At 20.0% G+C, this 13,400-nt stretch overlaps 4 protein-coding genes across 4 annotated transcripts in view; all 4 read right to left on the minus strand.

The window, feature by feature from the left end:
• The window catches only part of PGSY75_0209500 (hypothetical protein), a gene marked incomplete at both ends in the record, with an annotated part of 1,494 nt that extends 918 nt beyond the window's left edge, over positions 1–576 (minus strand). Inside the window, one exon of the mRNA XM_018783763.1 lies at positions 1–576. This exon is cut by the window's left edge and continues 918 nt beyond it. Within this exon, the coding sequence (XP_018643753.1) occupies positions 1–576 (576 nt within the window).
• A 1,458-nt stretch (positions 577–2,034) lies between these two features.
• PGSY75_0209600 (putative transporter) lies at positions 2,035–6,401 on the minus strand (the record flags this gene model as incomplete). The annotated part of the gene is made up of 8 exons (XM_018783764.1): positions 2,035–2,202; positions 2,307–2,600; positions 2,723–2,931; positions 3,192–3,513; positions 3,725–3,849; positions 4,010–4,092; positions 4,211–4,331; positions 4,439–6,401. The coding sequence occupies 8 exons, from the start codon at positions 6,399–6,401 to the stop codon at positions 2,035–2,037; spliced, it is 3,285 nt and encodes a 1,094-aa protein (XP_018643754.1).
• A 1,206-nt stretch (positions 6,402–7,607) lies between these two features.
• On the minus strand, positions 7,608–9,230 carry PGSY75_0209700 (putative RING zinc finger protein; the record flags this gene model as incomplete). Its single annotated transcript, XM_018783765.1, has 1 exon — positions 7,608–9,230. One exon carries the CDS (start codon positions 9,228–9,230, stop codon positions 7,608–7,610), a length of 1,623 nt encoding a protein of 540 aa, XP_018643755.1.
• Positions 9,231–11,324: 2,094 nt separating this feature from the next.
• On the minus strand, positions 11,325–13,061 carry PGSY75_0209800 (ATP-dependent RNA helicase UAP56; the record flags this gene model as incomplete). The annotated part of the gene is made up of 2 exons (XM_018783766.1): positions 11,325–12,427; positions 12,788–13,061. 2 exons carry the CDS (start codon positions 13,059–13,061, stop codon positions 11,325–11,327), a joined length of 1,377 nt encoding a protein of 458 aa, XP_018643756.1.
• Between the last annotated feature and the right edge of the window lie 339 nt (positions 13,062–13,400).

A 13,400-nucleotide genomic window follows, 5' to 3' on the forward strand; every position in this document is an offset into this window, starting at 1 on the left:
CTGAATATTTTTTGGAAATATGTTGGAACTCTTTTTCTCATTTATATTATTATTATTAATATTAATATTATCATTATTTGTATATAATTTATCTACATAATTTATCAACTTACTACCATTTATATTATTAATTACATTTTGTTTGTCCTTACCTTTTTTTTTTTCAAAAAGTTTCAAGTTACTATTATTTAAAGTAATTTCGCTAGATGGCAATTTGTTTAAAAGGCTAGATTTTTTACTGGAATATGATTTTTTAGAATCATATTTGGTTGTAAAGCCATTCTTCTTTTCGGATATATTTTTCTTCTCATTTATAACATTTCGTGCATGAGTATCTCCAGATAGCTTTATGTTATTTCTTTTTGAAAAAGAATTTGATGTATTGTTACTTGTACCTTTTTTATTTAAATTATTCTTTTCTTTTCGCACAATAATATTTTTTATTATTTTTTTTTTATCTAAATTCTCTTTCTTAAGTTTAAAAAAAACAGATGCCTCGTTTTTTTTGGAAGAATTCTTATTTTTTTCGTTACTGGAATTAGACAAATTCCCTTTTATAGTAACACTCACATTCATTTGGAAAAATTAAAAGAATATAAAAATAAAATATATATATATATGTATACCTTTTTTTTTGTGGTGTATATATTCAAATGTTTCTTTACAGTATTTATAAATATATATATATATATATATATATATATATATATATATATTATTAGTTTATCCTTAATTTTGAGATGAAATTTTTTTGAAAACACAAATTAGTTATGAATACATAAATTTTACTAAGAGGAAATCATATCATATCATATATTTTCATTTGTCCTACTACACAGGGATATTTATAATCTTTATAAATGAATAGAAAAATATAAAAAAAGCAAAATTTTATATAATTCAAAATATAATATAACAAGGTTTTTTTAAAACATGTTTTAATTTCTTTTTTGAAAAAATGGACAAAAAATTATAATATAGCACATGATATTCTTGTGAACACCTTTTATTTTATTTTATTTTTCATTTTATTTTTTTATTTTGTGCTTCTTAATTTTTTAAATTAAAACCTGATGAAACAACTACCTAATAAGTTTTAAAATAACATCCATATTTTCATGTTTAAAATGTGTGCAAAATGGATAATTAAAAATACATAATAAATAAATGAATTATATGAGGATATATAACTAAAAATAATAAACTTACTCACATATGTGTGAATAATATAAACGTTTCTTATAGACAAATAAAAAATATTAAATCCGTTTGACAACAAAATAAAAGAAAAGAAAAGAAAAAAAAGAAACAATCCTTTTCTATCAATTCTATATAAAAGTTCAAAAAGGGAATAAATATAAAATATAAAATATAAAAAGACAAATAATATGACTGAAAATTAGCTAGCTACTTAAAAAAAAAAAAAAAAAAAAAAACCGTATGAACGTTATGACTTGTTCATATAAATAATATTACCTAAATATTATATACATATAATTAATTATATCAATTATATATATATAGAGAGAGCGTGCTTAAATTTTTTTTTATTTTTTATTTTTCTTTCACTAAATATTTATAATAATCTATATATAATTGCATATGTTTATGTGAAATAATTTGTCTTATAATATTATTTGGAATATTAGCAATTTTAAATGAGACTTAATCTAAACAAATATATATATATATATATATATATATTAATTTGTGTATTATTATATTGAATATTTGTAACTAATGTTTGATATACCAAATAAATAATTTAAAAAATGCTTTTATTTTCGAATAGCTTTATATATTAAAGTCTTTTTAAAAAATTAAAACAAGTTTTTACAAAAATAAAAGAAAAATGAAACAAATAAAAAAAAAAATATATATATATATAAGGCAGACATAAAATAAACATACATAATATAAATAAACAAATATATATATATAAATATATATATATATATATATTTATTTATTTATATTTATATTTGTGTATTTTTTTTTTTTTTTTTTTTTAATTAAAACATATTAATTTAATTATCAGTCAACCCTAATTTTTTTAGGCTTCTTTTTTCTCCTCTTTCTGATATTTTTAAATTCATAAAAATAAGAGAGAATATTGAAATTTTGTACTTCTTTTAAAGGCTTGGAAGGAAGTATAGAAAAGTCTACGAAATAGTCATCATAGGCACAATACTTTTCAAAAGTCTGCAAATAATATTAAAAATAAATATACAAATATATATATATATGCACATATATATATATTTATTTATATACTTTTTTTTTCCCCTTTTAACAAAATATATTACCTGTGTAAAAAATGGGAAAAGAAACAATAAGAGTATTATAAATACCCAGAAAAATATTGAAAAAAAGACCCATCCCTTTGGTATTATTTTGACTTTTTCTTTTATTTCATTGCTATAAAAAATACCATCAGCAAATTCAATAAAAGCAGAAAGTAAAATAGAGGTCCCTATATATTTTATACATATAGACCAAACTATAGAAATATTTCCTATGAAAACATTTCCACTGATAATTCTTTGTAGTTCTTTTCTTAAGGTTTCTATATTTCCAATGTATAGTATATATAATATATTCTAAAGAAAAAAATTATATGTATGTAATAATTATATGAATTGCTATTTTTCCAAGAATAAACCCTATTGTTTTGTTTTTTTTTTTTTTTTTTTTTTTTTTTTTTTTTTTGAATATACTTTACCTTATATGTAGTTCTATTATAAAAAATTTCTAGGTCTCCTTTATTTAAGTATACTTCTGCTTTTAAGACTATCAATGCAAATATTGTGCTTATCAAAAATATGAGTATTCTACATAAATATAATACATACACATGGTAAGTTAAATAATTGAATATTATGCTGACCATTATGTTTAATACCCAATAGGTTATATTGAAAAATAGCACACCTACATAAAAAATAAAAAAATATGTATATTGTAATATTGTTATATTGTTATATTGTCATATTGTCATATTGTCATATTGTCATATTGGTGTGAATATATAAAATAAGAACACCTCCACATATATACATATATATATATATATAATGTGCCATTTTTTGTGTACGAAGAGACAAATAAGATATTAATTTACACACATATTATATATACAATATGATAAAATCATATAATTTATTATATATAAGACAAAATGCATATTTTACTTTTAGTCGTTAAATTTTTAAATTGATATTCTGTGTTATAAAACCAGCCTAATATTATACAGATAAGAAGAGATACAAATATTCTACCATTTTCTGATATAGTAAAATTTAAAAACCATATAATATTCTTAGCATCCGAATTTGATATAAAAAAAGAAGAAATAAAAAATAAAATAGACAATAATAATATGATATTCCTCTTTTTAATATTTTTACAAAATTTAAAATCTTTTATGGTCATAACTATAACTTCACATTGTATGGCTAGTGAGGCGCATGACAAAACTGCATAAGACCCATAATAAAGCATGCACAACGTTTTCTATAAATTCAAAAAGGTAGTTATGTATATGTGGACAAAGGGGACACACATAAATATAAACATAAACATAAACATAAATAAATATATATATATATATATATACATATATATATATTGTATATTTTATGAGTATCGATGGGTATATTATATTGGAGTGTTCTTATTTTCATTTTCATTTTTTTGTAAAGATAAAATATATTTTCTTGTTTACCTCCATTTTTTTTAAATATGTAAAACCAACTGGAAAAAGAATAAATGAACAGTCACTTCTTGAGAATTCTAAAATATCAACAAAGTGGGAATTTAGACTTTTAGATATGAAACCAATAACAGCAACTATAAATAGATAAAATATATATATATGAACATATATATGTATATATATTTGTGTACGTATGTATGTATGTATACATTTAATGGTTGTATATTTTTCTATTTCGAAAAATATTCTATTATATTCTTTTTTCTTTTTCCTTTTTTTTTTTTATGTTCTAACTAGCTGAGAAAAACATAAGAGACGATATGATAGAATTCCACGTAGTGATAGCATATCCATCAAAAGCTAAGTTAGTTCCAATTCTGAAAAAATAAAATAAATATCAAAATACAAATATAATTTTAATACATATTATGATAACTAAAATGTTCATGTGTTTGGACTTTATATATATGTTATTTTATTTTTGAAAGTGCTTGCCTCGTTTTTGTGGCTAAGGAAGAATAAATACCCATGCCTATGGAGAGCTCATAAAGGGCAAATGATACACACTGGGACCATATGGACGAATAAGTATATAAGTAAGAGAAATTCCAAGACTCTGAAAAAAAAATAAAAAAATAAAAAATAATTAATTGAAACTAATACATAATTATATATATATGTATGTATGTATGTATGTGTGCTTGTGTATTTATAATTTTTTACTTAAGACGTGGGAATAAGCCTGTGAAGCACTATTCAAGTTAATCATAGTAGCAAATTGAGTTATTGATAAAAATCCTATCAATAAAAGAACAAGAGCCGCTGAGAAAGCAAAGTTTGTTAATCCAAAAAGTTGAAAACTGGTTACTAGGAAATTACATATGCAAAGAAAAATAAGTGAATCTTTATCAAAATAGGAATCTCCATTTGAAAATATATTAATATAATTTTTATGATCACTAATATTTAATAAGAAATTATATAGCTTATTATTTGGAAAGAATTTTTTATGATATATTAAGAAAGCTTTTCCTATGCTATTAGGTACACATGCAGATAATTGTTTAGAAAATAAGCATAAAGGTCTATGACTATGACAATTAACAAAATCATTTTTGAAGTCAGTACAGAATTTGATTTCTTCTTTATTTAATTTCCAAGGAAGATCTTTTTTAAAACAGTTAATTAAATAAATAAAATATTCTGATGCTGTTCTATAACTATTGATATAACTATTAATAAGACATGCTAATACCATTAAAAATCCAACAGATGCACATGGTTTTAATAATCTATAGAATATAAAAGGTGTTGATGTTCTAACTAATTGTCCTATATATAATTCAAATGTTAATATAGGATGACAAACAAAAAAATAACATAAAATATATGGTACTATAAATATAACACCATGCCATGTAGACATTAAAAACCATATTGTTTCAATATTTCCTACTCCTATAGCTATAGTTAATCCTAATAAAAATAAAGAAAATCTTTCTAACCAATAACCATTATTTAATTGACAATTTAACCAATTTAATATTTTTACATTTACTGTTTTTAAAGTTTTAGGATTCTCAAATAAATCACTTAATTGTGTAATCTGATCAGGTGTATATCTTAATTTTATTAATTGTTCAAGGAAATTTTCTTCTTTCTCATTATAACTATTAGATTCACTCATACTATATAATTCTTTGATATCAGTAAGTAAATCTGTATTATTATTATTATTATTATTATTATATATTTCCTCTTCATTACGTTTGCATATATAATTATGTCCTTCATTTGTATATTTTAATGATTTCTTTCTATTACTTATGTCATTACCATTTTTTAAATTTGTTTTACCTTTTCCAAATAATTCTTTATATTTTTTATAAAATATAATACTCTGTTCTTTTTTTCTTTTATCATACAAAGCTTGTGTATGTTTAAGATGAATCAAATTATAATCTTCAATATTTATATCATGGTCAATTTCTTCTAAGAATACATCATCAAATCCTTTATCTTTATCGTCCATTTTATTTTTATAACTGCACACATCTTTGGAATCTTCCTTATAAATATAATTATCATCATCATTATTATTATAACTTTTATATTTTATACTATTATGTTTTATACTATTATGTTTTATACTATTATGTTTTTTTTTTTTTTTATCTTCCATGTTCATGTTATCTATATAATATTTTGTTTTCTTCTCATTCTTAATATATTCACTGTTAACACTTTTATCATTCATATATTTGTCATTTATATTATCATTATCTATGTAATCCATATACTTAACGTCGTCACCAAAATAATGTCCCCCTTTCAAGTCTCTCTTCATGTTATAATACAAATCATTACGATACTTTTTTTTTATATATACATTTCTATTATTATATAAATTTAAAGCCTGGTTATATATATTTTCTTGTTCATAGCTTCTAGCATAATTAGATTTTTTTATATAATCCATATATGTGTCTATATTATTATAATTATGTATATTACTACTTTTGTAGTAAGTATTTTTATCACTAAAATTTATAGATTCCTCATATAAAATGGACCGAATCTTTTTAATATATAACTCTTCAGAATTTGCATTCACGCAGTTCTTATCATCTTCATTAGATTCTTCGTTACTAGTACGAGTGAAGCTCGATCTTATCTTTTTTGACATCTCAAAATGGGCAGGTCGAAAAATAAAATATATATATATATATATATATTATGTGTAATACCTTTATTATTATATATTACTCTTTATATTATTTTTTTTGGAGGTAAATTTTATTCATGGCTATATATTTTTATAATGCACTACCATATAATCTAAAGAATAAAATAAATAAACATTTAGTTATATATAAAAATAGAGCAATTTTTTTTTTTTTTTAAATAAAATGGTAGCATTTGTCTAATAATTATATGAAATTTTATCATACACAACCAAACAAAAAATAATATATAATATAATATAATAATAATGAAATAAAAAAAATTCTTTAATTCTTAAAAAAATAAAATAAAATAAAATAAAAATATGTATAATGTTAGTCTCTGCACGATTGGTATTATTAAATATATATATATATTCAAAAATAAATGCATACATAAATATATAAAAATATATAATATATATATATTTTTTTTAAATATATATTATTTGTATTTACTCATTTGGTAATGCACTCTTCCTTTTCGTTATGATCTTAACCAAATATAAAAAAATTAAATATACATATATATAACCTTGCAACATGGGGGACAAAAAAAAAAAAAAAAAAAAATAAAATAAAAATAAATAAAAATAAATAAATAAATAAATAAATAAAGTATGTCACTATGGTAGTACATGTAAAAAGATATATAATCACAAAATTATACTTCACATATATATTATATATATATGTATATTTTTTTTTTTTCTTTCAAATGAACATTAAATTGGTTATACCTACCAATAAATATATCAAACTCTTAAAGTTCATTTTATAACAGACAATAAAATAATTATAAGGTTAAAATAATATTATCAAAAAGATCTTTATTAAATAAGTTGTTAACAAAAAAATAAATAAATAAATAAATAAATAAATAAATAAAATAAAACAAATAAATAATACATTATAATATGTACCTTTAAAATATACTTTTTATATAAAACAATTCATCACAAATATAAGGAAATATAAATGAATAGGTAATAAAAAAATAAAATAAAATAAAAAATAATTATACACATAAATATAATATATAATATATACATAATATATATATAATATATACATAATATATATATAATATATACACCCTTTATAACCATTTATCAATTTGTCAATTTGTCAATTTATCATATACACCCAATACCAAATTGTGCCTCCCATTAATTAAACGTATAACTCAAAACTTCATTTATTATATTATTATAATTATTTTCTTGCCTCATTCTATTACTCTCATTATTATTTATTTTATCCTTTGATATCTCATTACAAAATTCATCACTATAATCACTACACTCTCTTTCTCTGTCATCCATAGAATTTATATCATTCGTATTTAATACAGACACATACTTATTTAAACTTTCAATGGTATCCATATATTCATCATCTAGTATTTCATACGCTGTCAAGCCATTACTCATTTTAGTCGTAGGAACGATAATATCCTTTCCTTTTTTCATATTCACAAAATTTATGCCATTATTTTGATTGCTATTTGAAGAATCTGATGAAGATAAAATAAAACCATCATAAGTTGATGGTGATACCTTTGGGTTTTCCTCGTCTTTTATATTATAGTTCATAACACAACTGGTCTTATTATTTTCAAACACTTTATTTGATAATACATAATTATTTGAATAATTAAATGATGTTTTATAATTGTTACAAATATTGATGTTCTTGTTTGTCTTCTTTATAAGATGATTCTTGTCAATATTGCATCTGTTGATGTTTTTCCAATCGATGTTTTCCCTACCAATATTGTACCTGTCCATATTTTCCCTACCAATATTGTACCTCTCAATATTTTCCACCTCAACATTTTCCATCCCAATATTTTCCCTCTTGAATGTTTCCATGTCCATTTTTTGCACGCCACTTCCACCTTTTTGGTGAGTCCCTTTAATGGGACGATTTTTTTCTTTCTCATGTTCACTTAAAAAATGCTTTTCTAAGAACTGGTTTAAAATTCCATCAATTTTGAAAGAATTTTTATCATAAACAATTTTAGTTCTACATGATGGACAATTATCTATAGAATATTTTTGAATAGCAGTAGCTAGACATTTCCAACAGAAGGAATGAAAGCATGAATTTAAAGTAACTGGTTCATGTATTAAAGATAGACAAATAGGGCATATATATTTTTCAATGGTTACATTTGTATTAGTATATTTCTGCATAAATTCATCAGAAATAATATTAACTGATGAAATTAATTTAGGTAATTCATCTGATAGGCACCAAGTATAACTTGACAATATATCAGTTACTTGTATATTTCTATATATATTACCACAATGTTTATTTTTTTTTTTTAATATTTTTATTAATCCTATATAATTATATATAACATATGTTCTTATAATCTTACATTTATTCGAGAGTATACTTAATTGAACACAAAAATTAAAAAATTCTTTTGAAACATTTTTTTCTTTTAATATATTTAATAAAGTATCAAATGATATACATTCTTTAGATATCTTCATATTATCATTATTATCAAATATTTCTAATGTACTATAATTCTTTTCAATCTCTTTTTTTATATTCATAATCTCTTTAAATAATTTTACAAATGTTTCTTCTATTATATTTAAATCATGTAATAGAACTTCTTCAAATCTTTTATTTAATTCCTTCCCATTCTCTAATTCCTTTTCAATAATACTATTATTAATATATTTTATTAATTTTTTTAATACTTTATAATTTATATAATGCATACCAGAGTGGTTATGCATCTCTCTTCTGATGTTCTTACCAAACTTCATTTTTAAAATAATATTATATAAAAAAATAAAATCATAAAACACTTACCTTGTAATAAATATATATACAAATATATTTATTTCTATTTACGTATTAATATGCTTTACTTTTTTATATAGCATACATAAATAATAACGCTTCTTTCTTTCATGTAATGGACTTTATTATATATTATATTATTTCCATATTAAAATAAAAACTATCTTTAAAACAACAACAAATATATATAATATATATAATATATATATATATATATATATATATTGATTTATTTATTTATTTATTTATTTATTAATATTAAAAATTGCTTCATATAAAAAAAACTCTTTTTATTTTTGGGTCAACTTAAAAAAAACTCTTTTTATTTTCTTATCATAACATATATAATATATATATATATATATATATATAATATAATATAATATAATCATAACAATAATATATTTTTCATTGCCTTCAATTTTATCATTTAAATTTTTTAATGTTATGTTAAAAAATGTTTAATAATCAATCATATATTTTTTACAAATCATAAAAAATTGTTTTCATAAAAATATGTTCATATAAAATAAAATACAATTATATTATTATTATTATATATATATATATATATAATTAATATAATAAATAATACGTATTTATTTTAATTTTACGTGTTTATATATATATATATATATATATATAATATTATATAATATATTATATATATAACTCCAAGAGTAAGAAATAATAAAAACTTTCCTCTGCCTTTTAACTTTTTTTTTTCATCGTAACATGCACTTAAAAAAAAAAAAAAAAAAAAAATTTTTTTTTTTTGAAATTTCATATTAAAAAGAAAAAATGTACATATTTATATAAAATAATTTTTACATTAATAATTATATATAATATAAATAAGTATATTTAAAAAATAGATATTTGTAATTATTATAAAATTTGTGAATTTATAAAGTTTTTATAAATAATAATATATATATATGTTATATATATATATATATATATATATATATATAATTTTTTTTGTAGAATGAAAAATATTTTATATTTTAAAAAGAATGACCTTTTTTTTTAAAACAAATATGAATATTTAACAGTCATCGAAATGTATACATAAAAGGAATGTCGTAATGAAATATATTTGTATATATATATATATAATGTAGGATGATTAGTGTGATTAATATTTTACATATCTGATTCATTTTTTATACAATATAATATATAAGAATAAAAATAAAATTAAATTAAATTAAATTAAATTATATATGCATCATATAATATATCTATATATAATATACTCTGATAAGAACGCGCCTTGAAAAGTTTTTCCCCTTAACATTAAATAATTGTCTTTATACATACATACATATATATATATATATATATATATATATATATATATATATATGTATATATTGTTTAAGTGTATAATATTACAGTGAAAAGTCAAGATTAATATTTCATTCCATTGTGTATTCACATTGCATATGGAACCAAACTGTTGTTTCATCACCACATATACATATATATATAATATATGTATATATTTCATTTTATTTTTTTCTTGTCCATTTTTAAAAATTACAAGCAATTTTTAAATAAAATTTTTTGCATGTTGTGAATTTTTATAAATTCAAACTGTTCATATAAAAGTTTGCTAGGAAAAATTTGTTTTATAAATACATTTATTAGATATATTTAAATATAAAATCTTCTTCTTCTTTTTTTTTTTTTTTTTTTTAAATATAAAAAATATAAAACTATAAACATAAAATAGCATATAAATATAAAGTGGTACAATAAAAGTATTATATATATATATATATATAATATCATGGAATGAAAATATACATAATATATATTAATAAACATATATGTGTGTACATTATTTTTTTCTATCAATTCATATAGAAATTTTTTCTTTTTTATGGATATATGTATTTTTTTTTTTTTTTTCTTTTTTTTTTTGGCTAGTTGTTCATATAAATATATGACCATAATAGCTAGCTATACATACATATATATATACATATATATATATATATACATACATATATAAATACATATACATACATATATACATACATATATACATTTTACTGATTGATGTACTCATTACAATCAATTTTATTTGGCATTTCTGAGATGGCAACTTCAAATCTTGTTTGTACTTCATTCAATGCCAAAGTATCTTCTTGTGAAGAAACAAAAGTAACGGCTAGCCCCTTGGTTCCAAATCTTCCAGCACGTCCTACTCTATGTAAATAGGAGTCTGAATTTTCTGGCATATCATAATTGATAACAATATTAACTCTTTCAATATCGATACCTCTTCCGAATAAATCAGTTGAAACTAAGATTCTGTTTTCAAATTTTTTAAATTTATCATATCTTTCAATTCTTTCTTGTTGTTCAAGACCTCCATGTATAGCTATGGATGGAAAATTACATTCTGTTAATAATTTATCTAGTGTGATAGCTCTAGTAACTGATTTAACAAAGATAATAACTTGATTGAATTCTAATGCATCTAATATTTCTATAAGTTTTCTTGTTTTATCCTTTTCTTGTAATTTAACATAGTGTTGTAATAATCCGTGTAATTTTAATTTAGCTTCATCATCAATAAAAATTTCCACAGGATTTTGTAGAAACTTTTTACACACATCTCTCATTTCTTTAGCCATAGTAGCTGAAAAAAACATAACTTGTTTTTTTAAAGGTGTTGAAATAAAAATTTTCTGGACATCACTTCTCATATCTAATTTTTCTAAACATTTATCACATTCATCTAATACAAAATGTTGAATTTTATCTGTAATTAAATATTTCTCTCTTATCAATGCTAATATTCTTCCTGGTGTTCCTATTATTATATGTGGAATGTTATCTTCTTTAAATAATTTTATATGCTTATTCATTGATATACCACCATATACAACTTCACATCGTACATTTTTCAAATATTTACTAAATCTATCAAATTCATTCTTTATCTGATAAGCCAACTCTCGAGTATGTGCTAATCCAAGACACCTAACGAACTTATTCTCTCCATTATTATTGTTGTTCTCATTATTCATCTCTTTTGTGTCCTGCATATCTTGGTTCTCATTAGTATCTAGTTGTTGTAATATCGATAGCACAAAAACGGCTGTTTTGCCCATACCACTCTTGGCCTGACAAAGAATATCGGTTCCTAAAATAAAATTAAATAAATAAATAAATATATGCACAGGTTGTATACAACTATTCAAATGATTTCTCATAATAAAAAATGTACATATAAATTATATCTTATAAATATATAATTCCTTAATATATATACAAAATTTAATGATCATCATAAATTCAATAAAAGGTACATTCTCCGTCTAAATATGCTAATATAAATGTGTGCATATGAAAATTAATCATATATATAAATATATTATACATATTATATATATTATATATATTATATATATTATACATATTATATATATTATATATATTATATATATTTCATTTATTTCATTTATTTCATTTATTTCATTTATTATACATTTTATATGTTTACCTGTAATAGCTGCGGGAATAGTCTCTTGCTGTACCTCTGATGGATGCTCAAAACCACTTTCACTTATGGCTCTTAATAATTCAGGTTTTAAAAAAAAATCTTTAAATCCTCCTGTATGCACAGTTGCATAACTACCTCTCATAGCTCCACCCTTATTATTATTATTTAAAATATTATTTCCTAAATTCCCTTTAACATCTTTGCTATCTAATATATTCTCATCATCTTCATAATCTACTAATTCATCTTGAGCATTATGATCCATTGATGCCATTTTTTTTTTTTTTTTTCTTTTCTTAGAAATTATTCAAATGAAAAAATATATATATATATAAATATATATAAATATATATATGTATATATTTATAATAAAAATAACGGCATATATATATTATATATATATATATATATCAAGATTAATGATAGAAATTTAAAATATTTATTGTTAAAAAGGAATATATTAAAATATACATGTTATAATATAATATATATATATATATATTTTTATATATATATATAATATAATTTATTAAAAAAAAAAAAAAAAAAAAAAGGGGTTTATTTATATTTCCTATTCTATATTAAAAAAAAAATATATAATTTTCCTTTTTTA

Source organism: Plasmodium gaboni, chromosome 2 (assembly GCF_001602025.1).
Source record: "Plasmodium gaboni strain SY75 chromosome 2, whole genome shotgun sequence".
Taxonomy (NCBI): domain Eukaryota; phylum Apicomplexa; class Aconoidasida; order Haemosporida; family Plasmodiidae; genus Plasmodium; species Plasmodium gaboni.